The sequence below is a fragment of the Pelodiscus sinensis genome, chromosome 14 (assembly GCF_052426305.1).
Source record: "Pelodiscus sinensis isolate ZL-2025 chromosome 14, ASM5242630v1, whole genome shotgun sequence".
Taxonomy (NCBI): domain Eukaryota; kingdom Metazoa; phylum Chordata; order Testudines; family Trionychidae; genus Pelodiscus; species Pelodiscus sinensis.
Genome location: NC_143065.1, coordinates 25,809,333 through 25,831,534, shown reverse-complemented (window position 1 = coordinate 25,831,534; position 22,202 = coordinate 25,809,333). Strand labels below are relative to the sequence as shown.

The 22,202-nt window shown below is 45.0% G+C and overlaps 1 protein-coding gene across 3 annotated transcripts in view; it reads right to left on the bottom strand.

Annotated features, from left to right (window-relative positions):
• GABPB1 (GA binding protein transcription factor subunit beta 1) overlaps window positions 1–21,937 on the bottom strand; it is a 52,518-nt gene extending 30,581 nt beyond the window's left edge. The window contains exons 1-4 of one of the 3 annotated variants that reach the window (XM_006139236.5): window positions 21,309–21,937; window positions 5,193–5,300; window positions 4,395–4,562; window positions 3,519–3,713 (exon numbers count right to left, since the gene is read on the bottom strand). In XM_006139236.5, coding sequence (XP_006139298.1) covers window positions 3,519–3,713; window positions 4,395–4,562; window positions 5,193–5,300; window positions 21,309–21,311 — 474 coding nt within the window. In that variant the 5' untranslated portion in view covers window positions 21,312–21,937. Of the gene's footprint in view, window positions 1–3,518; window positions 3,714–4,394; window positions 4,563–5,192; window positions 5,301–21,006; window positions 21,256–21,308 lie in introns of those variants that run through there. The other 2 variants (XM_014581654.4, XM_014581653.4) reach the window with 2 other exon arrangements.
• Window positions 21,938–22,202: the final 265 nt, after the last annotated feature.

Below are 22,202 nucleotides of genomic sequence, written 5' to 3'. Positions count from 1 at the left end.
CGTGAGGTGGCAGCAGCCCCCTGCCCACGAGGATCCCAGCTCCCACAGACAGCAGCAGCAGTGCCAGAGGGGATGCAAAAGGCAGGGGAGGCTGCCGTGAAACAGCCTCTGTCCGTGGTGGGCCCAATCTCCCAGGGGACAGAGGCTGCTCCACATCCCACGGAGCAGCCTCTGTCCACGGTGAGATTGGGCCTGCCGTGGACAGAGGCTGTTCCGCAGCAGCAGCCCCTATTTGTCTCCCTATGTGTATTGGCTTCAGCCTACTTCCCTTAACCTCTGTGCTGCTACAACTCTATCAGAGGCAGCAGCACAGGGGTTTAGGAGGGCAGGCAGATCCTGTGCTCATTGGGAGCTGGCTTTTAAGCTAGCTCCTCCAGGGCACCAGCTCCCACTCCCTCCACCTCTGCTGCCTCTGATACAGAGGCAGCAAGGGAGGGGAATGTGTGTAATAGACAAGATTAGCCGATAAGCCCAGGTTGACTGGTTAATTGTGTAATTGTCTACACGATGACATTCCCAGAAGTGAGAAACTAGGAGGCAAGGTCAAATCAGTATCTTAGATGCCTACATACAAATGCGAGAAGTATGGGTAATAAGCACGAAGAACTGGAAGTGGTAATAAATAAGTACAATTATGACATTGTTGGCATCACAGAACTTGGTGGGATAATACACAAGATTGGAATAGTTGTATGGAAGGGTACAGCTTGCTCAGGAAGGATAAACAGGGAAAAAAGGGAGGAGGTGTTGCCTTATATATTAAAAATGAACACACTTGGAGTGAGGTGGAGATGGACATAGGAGACAGAAGTGTTGAGAGTCTCTGGATTAGGCTAAAAGGGGTTAAAAATAAGGATGATGTCATGCGAGGAGTCTACTACCCAGGTGGAAGAAGTGGATGAGGCTTTTTTTTTTAAAACAACTAACAATATCATCCAAAGCCCAAGATTTGGTGGTGATGGGGGACTTCAACTATCCAGATATATGTTGGGAAAATAACACAGCGGGGCACAGACTATCCAATAAGTTCTTGGACTGCATTGGAGACAACTTTTTATTTCAGAAGATTGAAAAAGCTACCGGGGGGGGGGGGGGGGGGGGAAGCTGTTCTAGATTTGATCCTAACAAATAGGGAGGAACTGGTTGAGAATTTGAAAGTAGAAGACAGCATGGGTGAAAGTGATCATGAAATCATTGAGTTCACAATTATAAGGAAGGGTAGAAGGGAGAACAGCAAAATAGAGACAATGGATTTCAGGAAGGCAGAATTTGGCAAGCTCAGACAGCTGATAGATAAGGTCCCATGGGAATCAAGACTGAGGGGAAAAACAAGTGAGAAGAGTTGGCAGTTTTTCCAAAGGGACATTATTAAGAACCCAAAAGCAAGCTATTCTGCTGCGTCAGAAAGACAGAAAATATGGCAAAAGACTGCTTTAGCTTAACCATGAGATCTTGCATGCTCTAAAAATAAAAAAGGAGTCATAAAAAATTACAAAGGATGAATATAGGTAAACAACACAGGAATGCAGGGGCAAGATTAGAAAGGCAAAGGCACAAAATGAGCTCAAACTAGCTACGGGAATAAAGGGAAACAATAAGACTTTTTATAAATACATTAGAAGCAAGAAGAAGACCAAGGACAGGGAAGGGCCACTGGTCAGTGAGGAGGGAGAAACAGTAACAGGAAACTTGGAAATGGCAGAGATGCTTAATGACTTCTTTGTTTTGGTCTTCATTGAGAAGTCTGAAGGAATGCCTAATATAGTGAATGCTAGTGAGAAGGGGGTAGGTTTAGAAGATAAAATAAAAAAAGAACAAGTTAAAAATCACCTAGAAAAGTTAGATGCCTTCAAGTCACCAGGGCCTGATGAAATGCATCCTGGAGTACTCAAGGAGCTGATAGCTAGAGTCTCAAATACCTCCTCTATCATCTGTGGAAAATCATGGGAGACAGAAGAAATTCCAGAAGACTGGAAAAGGGCAAATATAGTGCCCATCTATAAAAAGGGAAATAAGAACAACCCAGGAAACTACAGACCAGTTAGTTTAACTTCTGTGCCAGGGAAGATAATGGAGCAAGTAATTAAGGAAATCATCTGTAAACACTTGGAAGGTGGCAAGGTGATAGGGAACAGCCAGCATGGATTTGTAAAGAACAAATCATGTCAAACCAATCTGACAGCTTTCTTTGATAGGATAACGAGTATTGTTGATAAGGGAGAAGTGGTGGATGTGGTATACCTAGACTTTAGTAAGGCGTTTGATACGGTCTCTCATGATATTCTTATCAATAAACTAGGCAAATACAACTTAGATGGGGCTACTATAAGGTGGGTGCATAACTGGCTGGATAACTGTACTCAGAGAGTAGTTATTTATGCTTCATAATCCTACTGGAAAGGTATAACAAGTGGGGTTCCACAGGGGTCTGTTTTGGGACCGGCTCTGTTCAATATCTTCATCAATGATTTAGATATTGGCATAGAAAGTACGCTTATTAAGTTTGCAGATGATACCAAGCTGGGAGGGGTTGCGACTGCTGTGGAGGATAGGATCAGAATTCAAAATGATCTCGATAAATTGGAGAAATGGTCTGAGGTAAACAGGATGAAGTTTAATAAAGACAAATGCAAAATGCTCCGCTTGGGAAGGAACAATCAGTTTCACACATACAGGATGGAAAGCAACTGTCTAGGAAGGAGTATGGCAGAAAGGGATCTAGGGGTTATAGTGGATCACAAGCTGAATATGAGTCAGCAGTGTGATGCTGTTGCAAAAAAAGCAAACATGATTCTGGGATGCATTAACAGGTGTGTTGTGAGCAAGACACGAGAAGTCATTCTTCCGCTCTACTCTGCGCTGGTTAGGCCTCAGTTGGAGTATTGTGTCCAGTTCTGGGCACCACATTTTAAGAAAAATGTGGAGAAATTGGAGAGGGTCCAGAGAAGAGCAACAAGAATGATTAAAGATCTAGAGAACATGACCTATGAAGGAAGGCTGAAAGAACTGGGTTTGTTTAGTTTAGAAAAGGGAAGATTGAGGGGGGACATGATAGCGGTTTTCAGGTATCTAAAAGGGTGTCATGAGGAGGGAGAAAACTTGTTCATCTTGGCCTCTGAGGATAGAACAAGAAGCAATGGGATTAAACTGCAGCAAGGGAGGTTTAGGTTGGACATTAGGAAAAAGTTCCTAACTGTCAGGGTAGTCAAACATTGGAATAAGTTGCCCAGGGAGGTTGTGGAACCTCCATCTCTGGAGATATTTAAGAGTATGTTAGATAAATGTCTATCAGGGATGGTCTAGACAGTATTTGGTCCTGCCATGAGGGCAGGGGACTGGACTCGATGACCTCTTAAGGTCCTTTCCAGTCCTCGTATTCTATGATATTCATGCTATGCTAGGACTGCAGAGGAGAAAAATATATGTTCATTGCCATATAACCTTCAACAATTACTAAATTAACAACCAATCAGCATCTTTCTGTAAGTTTCACCAGTATCATCAATCAAAAAAGTTACCTGTAATATTTCCGCTACATCTTCATTCCCATTGTCTATTGCAATATCTAATGCAGTTTTGCAAAATTTACTCTGCGTGTGGACATCTGCTCCATATTTTATTAAGAGCTCCACCACCTCCTGGTGATTGTGTTCTGTAGCCCAGTGAAGAGCTGTCATCTTTAGCATGTCCTTTGCATTAACATCAGCACCATGCTGCAAACAAAAACATCAAACAGACTATGCTGTATTGATATGTGTAAACTGCAAAAAGTTGCAAACAGAACAATGATGAAACTACTCTCTTTCACTTGCTTGCTGAAAGGAACTTCCTGCTGTCTTACAATTACTAGTTTATTAAAAGTACTCTACAGTAAACACCACACACATTAACAAAAAGGATTAAAAGTTTCAGAGGGGTAGCTGAGTTAGTCTGTAACAGGAAAAACTTAAAAAACAACAAATAGTCTGGTAGCACTTTAAAGACTAACAAAACATGTAGATGGTATCATGAGCTTTCGTGGGCATAGCCCACTTCTTCAGATGACAGGAGTGTTGGAAGTCCAGACATGCAGTTTTTAGAACAATTTTATGTATCCAGTATTGCATTATGAAGAAGTCTTCTTTTTGGATGCCAATGAACAATTTGCCTGAAAGCACAGTGATTATAACAAATAATTACAAATAAAACCCAAAACTGAATGGGAAAAAGAATGTATCACCTGCACCCTTAATACAGAGGATACTGTTAAGGATTTTTTAAAAATACATTGAATAGTCATTTTCAGCCAATTGTAGGATTTTAAAAAGTTACACCTCCACAGATTTATGAGTAACTAGTCTTCTAGATTCAAGTTCTATTTCAAATGTAGGTAACATTAAAAAAAAAGTTTTTACCTTAAGTAAGACTTCTACTATGTTTGCATGGCCTTCTGATGCTGCCATATGTAATGGAGTTCTGTCCACTTTGGTTCTGGCATCCCGACTTACACCAGCTCGAAGTAACACTTCTGTAGTTGAATAGTGCCCATATTGTGCTGCTAGATGAAGTGGTGATGTTCCCAGCTGTAACATGGTATAAAAGTTGACCATTAAAAAAAAAACAACCCTCCCACACCATTATGAAGTGCTCACTTCCATCCCTCTCTTATTGTCTCTTTTATCCTAAAAGTAAAGAACCTAGGTATCAATCAATCCACATCTCACTGCGTTTCCCTTAATAATCATTTCCCCCTTCCAGTCTCATGGAACGAAGGCACAACAGGATGAAAGCAAGTAATATAAAAAAAGAAAGATTTCCAAGTTGAGATTTTCTGCTAACATCATCCAGAAAAGAGACCACTGTCCATGTCTTGCCTCTTTAAAGCCACATACATGTTCCAACTCTACCAACTTCCAGCTTTAGCGTTTGTCATTGACCCTACTTCTGCTGATCATCAGCAATTAGAATAAAGCTATTAATTGAGCCTTCTTCCTAAACTAAAACATAGTTACATAATTAGGATGAACTCTCTTTATGAAGTCAGGCAATATTATTAACTAGCCGGATTCAATACAGGAATATATATATAAAGCTCAATGTAGATTTCTATGATTTTGTATATTTCTGATCATTTATTTACACTATTTTCTGGGGAAGATATCACAGAGAAACAAAGATGACAAACATTTTCAACAAATGAAATATTTTATTACCCAATCTGTGGTAAAAGGTGCTCCATTTGCCATCAAAATGCGAACTTCATCATCTTGACCTGCCCGTGCAGCTTCTAAAAGCTTCTTTCCCAAATCTACCAGGGACATCTTGTGGAATAATGTAGGAAAAATTAATTAAAGGTTTAACATTTAAATTGGCACTACTGAAATGGACAAATGCTATCAGAGTTTAAAAAACATTCAGTATCCTCCTCTCCATAGTATTTCGTTTTGGTGTGTTTTTTCCCCCCCCCAAGACTTTTAAAAATTAGATGGTCCTCTAAGCATAACAACAAGTTTCCTCACTTGCTTAACAGACAGCCAATCTGTGCCTGCAACCTTTTTTGGACATTCAAACAGAGTTGAAGTTGGGGTCAAGTGTTTATTACAATAATACTTAATATTCCTTCTTGTATTATTGTTCACAGCTGTGGAAGATTCTTTTTTAAGTTACTCCAGCATCAAATTGGACTGAGCTGGCTATATATACACTCTCTAAAATCAGTGTTTCTTAAACTTTTTAAGACGGAGGAAACCAAACAATTTTTGTTGAGGGAAGAAAAAAAAAAGGTTGGGGGGGGAAGGATTGGGGGGAAGTTATTGAGGAAAAAAGGGTAAAAAAGGTCACCTTCCCCTTTAAGGCAGCCATTTTGAATTAAGTTCTCTGAGGCACACCAGTGTGCCGTGGAACACAGTTCAACAAACACTGCTCTAAATAAACAATTATTTATACTCTCTTACTTGGTGCTGATTGCAACTAAGTGCAGCAACATTTGTACCAATGAATCAATCAGTGAAAAGCCATTTTACTACAGTAAAACTCCATTGGTCCTGCATCCAATGCTCCAGCACTCCTGATGGTCCGGCACCATCAGGAACCCGGAAGTGCTGGAGGCAGCCAGAGAATTGGAGCTGCTCTGTGCCAGGCTTCCCCGATTCAGCCGCTGCTGAAACTGACCAGCAGCTGAATCGGAGAAGCCGGGGGCAGAGCAGCTGGGGTGCTGCTGGGTTGGTCCGGTAGCGCTGCCCCTCGGAGCTGCAGGACCAACCCGGCAGCACCCCAGCTGCTTTTGGGGGCGCCTGGAGTAGAGCAGCCGGAGTGCTGCCGGGTTGGTCCTGCAACACCAAGGGGCAGCGTTACGGGACCAACCCAGCAGCAACCTAGCTGCTCTGCTCCAGGCGCCCCTATTCAGCCGCTGCTGAAACTGATCAGCAGCTGACTCCGGAAAGCCCGGGGCAGAGCAGCTGAAGTGCTGCTGGGTGTGTCCCATAGCGCTGCCCCTTGGCGCCGCGGGATCAACCTGGCAGCACCCCGGCTGCTCTGTTTCAGGCGTCCCCAAGAGCAGCTGGGGTGCTGTCGGTTGGTCTCGCAGTGCCGAGGGGCGGTGCTACCGGACCAACCCGGCAGCACCCCAGCTGCTCTGCCGCAGGCGTCCCCAATTCAGCCGCTGTTGAAACTGACCAGCAGCAACTGAATCGGGGACGCCTGGGGCAGAGCTGGACTATCGGAAGTGGGGGCTATGAGAGGTCTGGGATGGCATCCCCCCCACTCCAGACCCCTCATAGCCCCCCCTTCTGATAATCTGGCACCCCCTGGGTCCTAAAGGTGCCGGATTATCGGAAGTTTACTGTATATTCAACACATCAACTGTCTAAGAAAATTAAAAGGTAATAAGACAGATAACCTACAAACTTCACACGTGAAGTCATTTTGGATAAAATTACACAAGGAAAATTTTTCAAAGATGCTCAATAAGAGCCTTAGTTGACACTTCCATAATAATTCTACATAAGATATGGCATGTTAAATTACAACTAGTAATTGTCAGTGCTTCTTGTATTCTGACCAAATTCACACAGCTTATGTAACTTTTTTTTAAAACCCTCAATATTTCTCTTCTGTAAAAAAATCAGTATCTTTTAAAAGTAGCTCATTATTTTAGGTTTCAAGGCAACATATGGTCTTTTTGTATAACTCTGGCTAATCACTGTCCCAAAACAATGACTATAACAATTTTTTCATAGTTGAAAAATGTTAAATTACTGACACTTGTACAATTGTAAATATGCAGATCTTACAGGTTGCGGACAGTAAACTTATGTGGCAAAATATCTCTAAATATGTTTACTCTACAACTCTCCAGAAGCTAGGGTTGCCAGATGGTTTCAACAAAAATACTGGACACACTTGACATTACACCACAATCTACATTACATCCTATTTATATTTTCTCAACTTGTTTCCTGAACACAAAGGTTAAATACTGGACTGTCCTGTTCAAACCGGACACCTGGGAACCCTATGCTGGAACAACATCTTTGCAAAATCACTGACCCAACATTAACAATTAAGGAATTAGAGTCCAAAATTTAAAATATAGTTTAAACTACTAGCCAAAATATATAACTAACTTTTCATTCTTTTACCTATGCTTTCTATCTGCAAAGATACTAAGAATGAGAATGGGTTTTACCAACTGTGAGTCATGCTCAATAATGAGTTCAGACCATATTATATTAGTCATAGTTTATGAGGAATGTGGGTTATGTTTCTGTATGGAGTAATTTACCAATGCTCATGATTTCACGTCTAGCTGCTCTTCTGATTTGGTCTCTTTGAGTGCATTTCATCACGGCTTTATCTATCTTGGGGTGGAACTCAGCAATTCGCCCACATTTAAACCAGGCCCTGGGCTACAGTACCTTGCATGTTAACTGTTCTCACCTTCCAGGTCCAAACCTGATGAATATGGATAGGGCTGCCAGATGTCTGGTTTTGAACCAGACAGTCCGGTATTTGAACTGTGTGTCTGGGAAACAAATTGAGAAAATACCGAACATATAAATGTCCGGTATTTTCTAATTAAATAAGTTTTATTATTATCATGCGTATCAGTACGTAGTTGCATACTGCCTAGCTGGTAGACATGCTCACACTGCGTGAGCGTATCTACCAGTCAGACAGTATGCAACTATGCAGTGGGAGGGGGGGCAGGGCGGGGCAGGATGGAATCCCTGGGGCTGAACTCGCCCGTGCGGTCTGCCAGGACTGTGCGCCTGGGCCAGCCCTGTTTCCCGCCAGCCGGTTCCCTCCCATTCTTCCCCCTCAGCCAGCCTCGCTCCCCCTGACCTCCTCCCCACCAGCCAGTTCTCCCTCCAACCTCCTACTGGCCAGCCCTGCTCCCTGCCGGTTCTCCCTCCCCCCATCTCCCTAGACAGGGGTTGTTGCCACCCTGCGCTACTACCTCTGTATCAGAGGCAGCAGTGCAGGGCAACAGGCAGCCAGCTCGTGAGGGGAGCTGGTTTTTAAACTAGCTCCCCTCACAGACCAGCTCCTGCCTGGTACCCCACGCTGCTGCCTCTGATACAGAAACAGCAGTGTGGAGTGGTTGGGGGCTCCTTGGGAGTGGGGCCAGAGCTCAGTGGCTGCTGGCCCCACCTTCAGGGACTATAGAATAGTCAAGTAACTAATAAGAATTATGGGGTTAATTGACTATTCAATTAACTGAAATTTAACATCTCTAGTCTGAACAGGAGAAAAGCAAAGAGTATATTACTGAAAGCTACAGTATAGTTGTGAAAATAGTTTTGAAGAGGAAAACTGAACCATTATATTAATAGATAAACTTGAAATAAAATGGTTTAACCTTTGATAAGTTTGTTAAGTTTCACAGATGTTAAGTTTCACACAGAATTTCAGATGTTACAATTCGGAAAGGTCAGAATTCAAATTACATTGAAAGCAGACCAAATTCCAAGTTTTGGCCAACTCACTCACTCACTCACTGTCTGTCTGTCTGTCTGTGTGCGTGTGTGTGAGAGAACATGGAGTGTCTGAACTCTGATGGAACCTGCTTTTACAGCAAGTAATAAATTTTTGCTATATTGCCTTGTGGGGTTTCTCTCATTAGTTGTTTCAGTCCACACACTCAAAGATATCTGAAGACACTTTCTCAGTGGGTTGTTTTATTCATTTGAACCACTGCTGTAGGATTGGCTTTCAAATGTTACTACTTTATTTTATTTTGTTTTTTTATTTGATTTTGATATGTTCATGATGTTTAACTGAACTGTACTATACTTACTAAGTTGTGTCCAAACCAAGGCAAAGGAAATTATATAACATTAAATGAAAGAAAATAAGGTTTTTGTAATGTCATTTATCTGTAGTATGTTTATTACAAGGCAGGTTAAAAGTTAGATTTAAAGTATTCTTTTGCAGATGTTTACATACTGAAATTCTACATTCATAAACTCATCTAATAGTCAGTGACCAACCAATAGCTAATTTTATTTTTCTTATGGTACCCAAATAAATGTTCAGAGAGCCATCTTGTGGAGACAAGAGTAAAAATAACCCTAACAAAATTGACATTGTCAAGTTACAAAATAATATCAAATTATATAATGTACATCAGTTATACTACAGTTAAGAATCAACTAGTCCTTTCACTATAACATGTTCTGTGTACAGTAATTAGAAAAACAGACAAAAGGTATCACTAAAGATATGTCTCATGACCACTCAGCTAAAGTTTGTTTTTAATTTATGAATGACCTGTGAAAACATGAATCTAATATTGCTTTTGGAGTGCTGTTTGTTTGCTCTACTTACATAAATTCAATTTTTTTAAATAAACGTCTAACTTGCTGATGACTTTCTTGTCAATAGAAACAAATGCAGTCTTTACCCATAGCATGCAAAATATGGCCTGCACAGAAAAATATGTTTGTAAAATAAATTTGTGCATAACCACATTGAACCTTACATTATAAGATTTTGCAGCTTCTCTGGAAAAGCTATTGTAGATTTCTCAGCATATTAGTAGCTTTAGGAATTCAGAGCTGTCCTTAGGAGTTAAAAAATGTATGCACAATTCTCAGCAGCATCAAGTTCATTCCTAATGCAACTGTGCATGCTCTTATACTAGGGATTACCTCCCAGTAGTGTCCTTCCCCCAAATTTTCCTACCCCCACTTGTCAAAAAGTTACATCACTGTATTGCCCAATTTTGGGTGATGTTGGGATACAAATCACTTGAATGCGAGAATAACGAAGTGTTGTAATTCTTGTTATATGAGTAAAAAAGGCAGCAGAACTGTATTTAGCCTATCCCTCCAGTGGAGAGGGAAGGGACAGGCTTTTTACTTGATGGTCTGTGTAATATTCACAAATACCTGACCCTCTCCAAAGTCTAAAGACAAAGCTCATTAGGTTCCATAAAGAGTCTTTATTTGTTGTGATCACTTTAGAGCTGAAATGCTTAGATTTGCTCTGAGACAATGATTTTGTCAAAGACAGCCCATCCTGCACTCTTAGTGAGCTCATTGAGAGCTGAAAGCTGTGAACTGGAACCTCAAGAGACCAACTTGCAAAGGTCACATTGGCAGATGGCAGCAAAAAATGATGGTGCAAAGCCACCAGCAAGAGCGATGGAGTCAACAGTGGTATAATAAACCACAGTGGCCAGAGTGAGTGGTTGGAGGAGCAGGTGAAGTGCCTTCTCTCCCCGTCCCCCTCACCTGGGAGATGAATTCATGTGAAAGCAACTCTGACTTCTGCATTCTCTCCCCTCCTCTTCCCCCCAATCAAGGACAACAATAAGTGAGGTGTGCTGGAAGGAAAAGTGAAGGCACATTACAGCAACTATAGACTATATTTGATTGACTATGTTTTAGTGACTTTGCTCCAGAATGATAGATTTGTGACTGGGAAACCTACAAATATGTTTCCTACTAGGCCAAGATTTTTAACTGCATTATTTGCCAAAGTCATCTCCTCACATCGTTGCTATCCTGGGAGCTCATTATCTTGGGGAGTTTCTGTATTAATCATTTTTATTATAATAATTAATTTTTACATAAGCATGGTCATACTGGGCCAGACAAATGGTCCATCAAGCCCAGTATCCTGTTTTCCTATAGTAGGCAATTCAAGGAAGGAATTAAAAGAACTAGTAATGATCAAGTGATCCATTCCCAGTCTTCCAGTCTCAACTTTTCACAAAGGCTAGGGACACTTGGAACATGGGGTTACATCCCTGATTAATAGCTACTGATGTACCTGTCTTCCAGGAATTAATCTAGGGGTATGGCTACACTTCATTCCTCTCAAGAGAGAGGAATGCAAATGCAGACACCTGAAATTGAAAATGAAGCGGGGATTTAAATATCCCGTGCTTCATTTGCGTAATCACATTATGACGCTATTTCGAAATAGTGCTATTTCAAGAGAAAAAACAAGGTTATTTCGAGAGGGTTATTTCGAGGGAAGGGATTTATTTCGAAATAACCACGTTTTTTCTTTCGAAAAAGCACTATTTTGAAGTAGCGCCATTTGCAATTTCAGGTTTCTGTATTTGCATTCCTCTCGAGAGAGAGAGAGGAATGAAGTGTAGACATACCCTAGTTCTTTTTTTAACCCTGTTATAGCTTTAGCCTTCACAGCAAAGAGTTCCACCGTATGTTGTGTGAAAAATATTTAGTTTTTTTAAAATCTGCTGCTTATTGATTTCATTGGGTTACCCTTAGTTCAGGCATGTCCAAAGTCCGGCCCGCAGGCCAATTGCGGCCCGTGTTCCGGTTTAATACGGCCCCAAAGGTAATTTGGCAATACCGTATTTTCCGGCGTATAAGATGACTTTTTATACTAAAAAACATCCCCCAAAAATCAGGGGTCATCTTATACGCCGGGTCCCTGGGTGCGCCCGCGGACAACCCCGGAAGCGGGGGGAGGAGAGCAGGAGCTGGCTCGCTCCCCCGGCAGTGCGGCGCGTGCGCCCGAGTCTGCCCGCCGCGTTTAAAAGGTGGCCGGACCAGCTGATCGGGGCGGAAGCAGCGGAGAGCGTGGGGCCAGCCGGGGCGTCCCAGGGAGCGACCGCAGACGCCGGCTGGAGGAGGATCGCGGCGGGCACGGCTGGGAGCAGAGAGGCAGCCAGGGGGCCTCCGGGGACGACTGCGGACGCCGGCCGAGGGAGGAGGCCGGCAGAAACCCTGGGCAGCGGCGGCGGGGGCAAGCGGGGAGCACGGAGCTGGCACGAGAGGCAGGCACCGCGGCAGGGAGACCCGGGGTGCCAAGGCGGCAGAGGTGGCCCGAGAGGTCACGAGGTGGTGGAGGATGGTGACGCGAGGGGAAGAGAGTTCCAGACCCCCGGACGTGCACTGAACCCGGAGGCGAGGCGGCCCGAGACGCTGGCCCTTGGAGCGACACTTCCAACAGACTCAGAGGGGCCGTGAGTAGCCCCCCTGACGGGCGCCGGGTCCTCCCCATCCCAGATTACGGGGACTCTCCCCCAACCGGGGAAGCGGACGGCTTGTTGGGCGGTAGGTTGGTCTCTCCCAGATAAATGGGCATAGACCGCAGCCTAAACCCCCGTTTGCAAGCAAGCCTAGAGCAAAGCTAGGGAGTGGGCCCTCCGTGCAGTCAACGCGAGGACCCGTCCCCACACGGGTTTGGGGGGGGAAAGGGGGTGGCGGGCTATTACAACCTTTGCCAATCTGAGCAGGCTTTGTATGCATTAATAGAATACACTGCTTGCCGGGATTGGCTCAGCGCGGTACATACAGTATCAGCACAGGGACGTTCTGTATAGGGGGGTAGTCTTATACGGCGAGTATAGGCCAAAACCTATGTTTTACCTGGAAAATTAGGGGGTCGTCTTATACGCCCAGTCGCCTTATACGCCGGAAAATACGGTATCTATCTTTTATGGCCCCCAATGAATCCCCGAGCGCCGCTCAGGACTAAGGATGAGCTCGGGCGTGTTCGCAGCTGCACGTACCCGAACCCGCCGGGAAGCTGACAGCGTGCAGCGCTAATCACAGGTAGAGAGACATTTTCCCGGTCCGCAGCTGCAGAGATCGGGAAATGTCTCAGTACCTGTGATTGGCGCTGCGCGCTGTCAGCTTCCTGGCGGGCCCAAGCTCATCCTTAGACTCTTCACCACACACAGCCACAAAGGCAAGGGGAAAGATGCAACGGTGAACCAGCTTTATTCACACCTCAAAGCCTTTGGAACAAAGCTGCAACTTTTCATAAGGCTGTTGTCACAAACACAGCCCAATACCATACATTTTTCAGAGTTGCAGGAAATAATGAACAGTTTTCCACAGGACAATATCAGTGCGCAAACGAGCAGGTATGCAGCAGACATCGCATCTCTGGCTGGGGAGTTTAAATGGCGCTTCCAGGATTTTTCAGCTATTGAAAAGGAGATCAGCCTTTTCTCCTCTCCATTCTCTGTTGACCCCGATGATGCTCCAGATCAGCTGCAGCTCGAGCTCATTGAGCTGCATTGTGACAGCAAGTTACGCAGTCGGCACCAACAGCTCTCTCTTGTGAACTTTTACCGCCAACTGGATAAGAGCCGGTTTCAAGAGATTCGAACATTGGCTAAGAAAATGCTGAGCTTGTTTGGCTCAACATATATGTGTGAGAAGACATTCTCTGCTATGAACTTTAACAAGAACCGCGTAAGGACAAGACTAAGTGACTCTCACCTGCGTGACATTTTGCGCATCAAAACCACTGCCTTTGAAAAAGACCTAGCCTATGTGCTGCAGTCCAGATCTCAGTTTCACCCTTCACATTAGTGCAGGCAAGTTTTTTTTTCAATTGAGATGAATACATTGTAAAATCTCAGTTAATGTCAGTTGGTCTAAATCAGTTATAAATATATTTGGACACTACATGTATACTTGGTGTTATGTTCCTGTTCATATTTTTTGAACTGAAAAGTTGACAGACAACCTTTATTACCAACAATGTAATGTACTTTACAATGTTCCTGACATATATTTCAGCTTCCTGGATTTTTTTTTCATCTGGCCTTCAGATATGAAAGGCAGAGTGATGTAACACCTGTTTAGATTTGTCATCCATGTGACGAAATGAAAAGTATGCTTTTTGCAATAAACTTTGCATAAAATAGTTAATTTGCATTTAATTTTAATGGTTCAAAGAATGTCAGGCAAAATGGTCGGCCCTCACGCATGTTCACTTCATCAAATCTGGCCCTCTTTGAAAAAAGTTTGGACACCCCTGCCTTAGTTCTTCTGTTATATGAAGGATTAAACAACATTTTCTTATCCACCTTCTTCACACTAGTTAAGATTGTATAGACCTCTATCATATCCCCATGTAGTTGTCTTTTTCAAGATGAAAAGTCCCAGTCATTTTAATCTCTCCGACTTCATTTCCCTAATAATTTTAGTAGCTTGTTTCTGCGTACACACAGAGGGCTTGACAAACGGCAGCGAAAGCTGCTCGCCAGCCCCGCAATGCTCATGTGCAAGAGCTGCAAACCCTGTGTATGTGTGTGTGCGCATATATATGAGTTGAGCAAACCGCACACAGTATTCAAGATGTAAGCATACAATGGATTTATATAGAAGCATTATGATACAGGTTGTACCTACAAAATCTGGTACTCTGGTCCAGTAACACTGGACTACAGATGCTCCCAAACCAGACAGCCTGGGAACCTAAGAGGAGGAGAGCCAGCCGGGTGGGACATCAGAGTCGCCAGCCCAGCTGGGGGTAGCATGGGACCAGAGCCGGAGCTCTCCAGAAGTCTCCAGGAACACAGGGCCAGGGTCAGAGCCCTGCAGCTTCCTCTAGCTGTTCAAGGCCAGGACTAGGGCTGAGCGGGGATGGGGTTATAGGCCCCACATCTGCTCCCACCTGCACAGGAACAGAGCCCCATGGCAGGAGCCAAAGCCTGTGCTGCCCAGGGAACCAGCAGTAACTGGGCAAGCAGCTCAGGTTGGAGATGGAGTGGGAAAGAGGGCTAGGCAGGGTTTCTTGCTGTGGCAACCTGCCAGCAGCAGGTGATAGGCTTGCAAGCCAGAGGTAGGAGACATTCCCTGGTCCAGAAAATTCTCTTGTTCAGGACTGGTCAGGTCCCACTGATGCTGGACCAGAGAGGTCCAACCTGAAATTTCTGTTTTATCTATTACTTTTCTAATGGTTTTTAAGATCCTGTTAGCTTCTTTGACTATCACTACACACTGACCGGATGTTGTCAGAGAACTCCCCACAGACCGTTCTGTCCCTCCCTCCTTGCTGTCTCCTACAGAGGCAGGGAGAGGAAGCAAGAGCCAGTCCTGGGGGAGCCAGCTATTAGAGGCAGCCACGTGGGGGCAAGGGAGTTTGTTGTGAAGCAGCCTCTGTCCAGACAGCCCATACCCACTTTGGACAGAGGCTGCTACACAGCAGCAGATCCTCTCCATGGTAGTCTGAGCTCCCTGTGGATAGGGGCTGCTGCCACCTCTGTATCAGAGGCAGCAGTGCAGGGTGACAGTTTAACCATTTAACCGGTGGGGCTGGAGCAGCTCCCTGCCTGCAGTTGGCCCAGTCACCCCACAAGCAGGGGCTGCTTCGACTGGGACACCGAAGCAGTCCCTGCCTGCAGGGTACCCTGGCCCACTGGAGCAGCCTCTGTCCACAGCGAGCCAGGGTGTGCCACAGTCAGGGGCTGCTCCAAGCAGGATGCAGGAATAGCCTCTGCCTGCGGTGTTCCAGTCCAGCAGCAGGCAGGGGGACACTCCAATCGAGCTGGAGCAGCCCTCCCATTTGACTCTCTTTAGTCAGTTCACTGATTAAATTATATGTTTAATCAGTTAGCAAAATAAATGGGATTTTACAACCCTAGCGTACACACTTAGTGAACACACGGCTTATACCGCAAGAGTTATTTTGCTGGTATAGTTTATAGAAAAATAAAATAGTTATACTGACAAAGGGACTATGAGGATTTAACTGTCTCTACACTAGAGCTTTTTCCAGCATAGCTATGTCAGTTAGGGATGTGAATTTTCTCACATTCCTGACATAGCTCTATGAGCAAAGCTTTTAAGCGTAAACCAGACCTTAGTGGAGGGTACTCTTGCACCCCTAATAGCTCCTGCCCTACATACCATGTCAGTGGCAAGCAGCAGTGTTTTGCCTATGACTAATTAAGCAATTGGGATGCTCTCATTTGTACTTGAGGTTCTTCACAGCAATCCTTGATTTTTGGAATTTTATACTCAGTTACTTCCATATACTTCACATGGTTACCTTGAAAATCACGTAGACGCCAGAGTTGAAACAAAATTCAAATGCACACCTGTGAGATTCCATCAACATAATACATCTGCTCTGAAGTTGTTTAACAACTTCAAATTGTTAAATTTGACACTTCACATTGTTAAATTTGATGTGTAAAGCTCTAAATGGGTTGGATCTTAGGTATCAGAGAGTCCATTTCTCTTCCCCTATGCAACAGTACAAGACACCAGTTAGGGAGATAAGAAAGAAGGCAGCTGGTAGCAGAACTTTCTCAAGGATTACTTAGATTTCAGCCACTAGTGAAGCTGTATCAAAGTGAAGAGGAATTAGGCCAATATAACTGTTATCCAGGGATGTGGATTTTCCACACCCCTGCGCAATATAATTATACCACAAGTTAGTAGCACATACCAAGTCTTAGTTACACTAGAACAGTGTGATCTGCACCAATGCAGTTTACTGCAGGGTAAACTGTGCCAGCAATACACAGTATCTATGCTAGGGATTTGCACAAGTGTAGCTTTATGGATGCCTGAAAACCCAAGGTAAACAAAGCCCAAGGGAAAAAGAATATGCTACCCAAGACTAAGAAACCTGTGCTTTAGAATATGGTAAGACCTGTCATTTCTCATAGCCACTTGGTATTTATTCTTCAGAAAGTTCTTTTCTTTTTGCTGCTTCCAAGCTAATCTTCCTCCATGGTCACTGACCTGGTTTTCAGGGTGCTGAGCACTTGCAACTCCCACTCAAGTAAATGGAAACTTATTCACAATCTTTGAAAAAAAATCGGCCTACTTTTCTTTCTATTAGATTTTGTATACATGCCCTAGACGTCAAAGAAAAAACACTGAAAATGCCTAACATTGATATATGTGTGTTAGCAAAAACTAATTCATGAAATAAAATATAAACATCTCATTTTATATTTCATTATCTAATACGGGAGTTAAACATCACTGAACTACAACCCCTTTCTGACAATAAACATTACTACACAACCCCAAGAGGGTGGATCGAGGCCTTCGCCCGCCCAAAATTGTCCTAGGTGGGTAAGCTAAAGCCCAAACTCCTCTACCCCAGAGAGGTGTAGGTATTGGGAAGGGAGCAGAGGTCCAAGAGTTTCAGACTCAAGCAGATTTGCTGGGAAGCAGGACTGAAGACTGAACTCCATAAGCTTCAATTTTAGCCCAAGCAGTGGGGCTCGGGCTCAGGCTTCAGCCCTGCACCACAACAAATCTAAGCCAGCCCTGGTGACCCCATTTAAATGGGGTTGTGACCTACTTTTGAGTTCCTGACCCACAGTTTGAGAACCACTGATTGAATCAGTGTTAAAATATCATCACGAATACCAACTTGTTTCTGATTTTCCAAGTATTAACACAATACCACAATGTTTGAATTCAGAACAAGGTACTTTTTCCATCACACCACCAAAAGATAACCCTCTTTCATTTGAACTCAAAATGATGTTATTAGTACTGTACCTGCATAGAGCCTAAAGTATTTGTTTCCATATGATAATGCTTCTCAATACCACTTCCAATGCATTAAATTTATTTTCACAATATATATTATCTATCAGGCTGCATCTAATAATGTCTAAGGAAATAAAAATTCGTCATGTTCTTGAATCATTTCCTTGTAAATAATCATAGTTGTTTATTCTGTAACTCCCACACATCATCACGGATCAACATAAGTATGCAGGTTGATATTAAAAATCTGAGCTAGAGTACAGACTTAAAATTTTATTATTTAATATGCAGTTTGTCAGAAGCAAAGCTTCAAATTTTTTGTTTTATCATGCCAACCGTTTAATCTAACAATGAAGCAATTTTGTGTTTAACCAGTCGTTAACCACTGGCTGCAGGCATTGCTCCAACCCAGCCCTGCCCTGCCACAGGGGGCTGCTGTAGCACCAGCTCACTAAGCATTGGGGACTGCTGGCTGCTCTGGCCCAGTCCCTCCATAGTTGCAGGGGCTGCTGCTGCTCTGACCCTGCAGTATGTTGCGGCCAGGGTGATACCAGCTGCACTGTCATGGGGAGGGGAACCCACGGGTTAACTGGTAAGTATCCCTATTGCTAACCAGTTTCTAGAAAATATAACCAAAAATTCAACATGATATATGTTCAGAAAAAAAGTCTGCTCTCAGAGAACAGGCAAAATGAATAGTAAAAACTTTCTGTCATGTAGAGGTAGGTCAAGATATTCAATTATGTCAGTACAATTTTCTTCTCACACCCCTATAATTTAAAATATGTCTGTGTATCAGTAAAATGCAACTGTACAATTCAGAATGATAGAAAACTTTTCATTGAGCCAGAAAGCATACACTTACATATTTTACAAATGTTATTCCCCTAATAAATGCTATCTTGTATTGACAGCCAAGATCCAGTTGTGTTTTAACTATGCCCCTCAACTGTACTAAGCTTTGAATGGAACAGATCTGAGGGTATACATGTTGGCCTCACGAAAGATTAAAACAGTTTCTTAATGTAGACCTCTATAGCGAGGACAGTTGTTATTATTTGGATAGGCCCAAAACCTGTTTTCAGAAAGAACATTCTTTATTTGTGCTACTAATTGAGAATTGTTTCTGACCCCTTACTTTTGGATTTGTGCTTGTTACAGTTCATTAGGCAAACCGGATTCTTGAAGTATATTGGGTACTGAACCTGTATTTCACATATGCTTAACATTCTGAAGAAAAGAACGCAGTTTCAGTTTATATGAATTTTTTTTTTAATCACATATCTTATTCAAACCAGCTTTTATCCTAATTGAAATCCCTAATAAATACATTCAATTTTATATACAGGACATAACTATTTCAAAGTTCATTTTACATGGCTACACACAAATTTAGTACTAATACTTACTGTTTACTCCAGATTTCACCCAATTAGATCAAGCAAAACACACTTTAGCAGAGGGCATAAAAATATTTAAAACTGATTTAAGAGGTAAATTATTAGAATCCTTCTCTGGGTTTGTAGTTAACAGCCCTATATTTAAAAAGAGCTACTTTCAGGGGTCTAGTAGCATGTAAAACAATTAGATTCTTAGAAGCGACTGACAATACAACTGTTCAAACAAAGGTGCCTTATGAGAATAACTTTACATGTATATTATATATTTAATTCCAAAATGGGCTAATTCATCTTGAGTCAAAAACAAGCCCTTCTGAGCTGAAAATATTTCCAAAGACGCTACAATGGATATCAACAGTAAGGTGCACTCCAGGCTAAAGCAAGGCAGGAAATGCAAGGTCAGATTGGCACAGTGGAGGCAAGAGTGGAGCAATGCTGAGACCCTGGAGACAGAATCCCTTTGAGAAAGTACATTGCTGAGATACTGGAGAAGGCTTCTCATCTAGTCACTAATCTGTTTCTCACTATAACACTGGACAGGACGAATAGACAGGGCCTCAGCAGCACACACACAATTGGGCTTCAGAAACAACTTATGTGCACTGCAGTTGCTGGGACCACAAGTCACGAATATTAACCAAGCTGGCCCTAGTTTGAGAAGAAGGTAATGCAGACACCCCCCATCACTTAAACATACATATAACATGCATCCTGCCACACACATCTTTCCCTTCCTTGCACTCAGAAAGCTTGGTCATCCTTCCCCACACCACAGCCTCCCAATTCTCATGGCATACAACCTGAATCCCACCACACAGAACCCTTACCTCCCATTCCCCAAGGCTGCCAACTTTGGACGGACATATTCCTGGAGGTTTCAGCATATGACATACTTGTCAATTACATATTTTTAGTTCCTGGAAACTCCCAAGCACCCACAGTGCTGTGCAAACCCCCACATACCCTAACACTACAGCCTCCCCTCCGCTTGCCACACATACATCATGCACCCCACTACACATACCCTTTTTCCCCTACAATGAAACTGCTTTATTTCTGCAAGCTTCCTAGCGCCTCACCCACCACAATTCCACAACTTACATCTGACCCACCACACAGACCCATCCCCCTAGAGCTCAGCAAGCTCCTCCATTTCTTGACATTACCAGAGCATCCTGAACACACGCAGCACATTCAATTTGCATACCACCACACACAAGTTATCCCTCAGTGCTCAGAAAGCTCCCATCCACTCATCCTACTGGCCTCCCCACCCCATAGCCAACATCCAGCCCACCAGTCCCTCAACCTGCCCAGTGCTCAGCAAACCCCCATTTCCTCACCCACCACAGCCTCCCGAGCCTCTCAGCATATGCAACATGCCCCCCATCATACAGACGCCTGCCCCCCCAGAGCTCAATCACGCCCATCCCCTCACGCAAACATCCAACAGGCACCCCACCATACACGCCCTGTCCCCCCCAGAGCTCAGCGAGAGCCTCAGCCCTCCCACGCCACAGCCTCCCTCCCGCCCCCCACAGCGCACCTCAAACCCCGCCATACAGACCCGTCCCCCCGAGCTCAGCGAGACCCCCTCCCCCATCCATTCGCACGTCGCAGCCTCCCCACACCTACACCCACGCCCCTCCGGCGTACAGCCACCCCGCCAAGCCCTTCCCGCGCCCAGCCCTGCGGGCGCCCCCCCGTGCGGCGGGGTCCCCGGAAGGCCGGCCGGCCCGCCCGCTCTCCCCAACAGGAAATCCTGGCTGGGCTGGGCGCTGCGGAGGGAGCCGCGGCGCCGGGTTCCGGGGGAAGTGGAATTATTTTTTACCAGCGAAGAGATCAACTTCCACATCCGGTAACAGGGCCCTACAAAGGCACAGACTGACCTGGAAAAGCTTGGCCGGCCCGGGGGGGTGCGGGAGAGACGGGACACGGCGCTGGGGCCTTACCGTGCTGCCTGCCCGGCCGTCACCGCCGTCCACAACAACAACCACGGGCGCCAAAGGCCGCCTCTCAACGGCGCCCAAAAGCCCCACACAAAAGTCCCTGCTGCTGCGCCTGGCGGAGGGACACAGCGGGCGGGAGGGGAGAGACGGCTCAGGCCAGCGCAAAGCTCCCCCTCTGCGCTTAAGCAGGGGGACCCCGGCCTGACGAGGGGGTAGCGCTTTGAGGGGCGCATGACACTTACCATTGGGGTGCGGGGATTATCTTATTACACAAATATCCCTGACAAAAGGGGGCTTGGCGGAGGGATACGGCCTCGGTGCACTCTACAACGCATGCGCAGAGATCGGAACGAGCGGACGGGGGTGGGGGCCATGTTCCGTGCCTGCGTTGTTTCCCGCCGGTAGGGGGAGGGGGCCGCAGTCCTGGGTGACAGTTTGGGCTCAGCAGGCCTCCGCCATGCGGTGACAGCAAACCCCTCCCTCGTATAAGCACGGCCACCAGGAAGATTCCCTGCGAGCTTGGCGGGCTGAGCGCGTCGCCGCCCACGGAGCTGCGAAGGCGGGGTCAGCGCTGCCAGCCCCGGGCGCTAGCCTGCAGCGTGTCCCCGCCGACCGGGCGCAGGTAGTTCGGGCTTCGTGTGGTTAGCAGCTGTTAATCGGCGCTGAGCCCCCCGAGGGGTTTGCCCTGACCCTGTGCGGCAAAGCCAAGCTGCGGGGCCTTGCGTGCGGGTGGGTTCGCTCTCTGGCTGGCTGTAAATTCGCACCCCCGGAATGAGCCAGTGCAGCCCTGCCCTCCTGTCCTGGACTCTGCCCGCTTCACCGCTGCCCCAGCCGCTCCCACTCAAATCCCCTGCCTTCCACTCCCCCACGTGTTCCAAGCCTTCCTCCCCCAACTACTCAGAGCCTTGAGTCCCTGCTACCACAGTTGCTCCAGTTCTTGGTCCCCACAGCCACCAGGAAAGGCTATCGCTTATGTTGCTTTTTTTGAGATGGGGTGAGTAATATTTTTATTGGACCAACTTCTGCTGGTGAAAGAAAACAGAATGCGCAGCTCTGGATCAAAGGCACTTACAGTGTCACAGCAAAATAAAGGGTGGAACAGATATTTAAGTGTAAAGAGTTAACACATAAAAGAC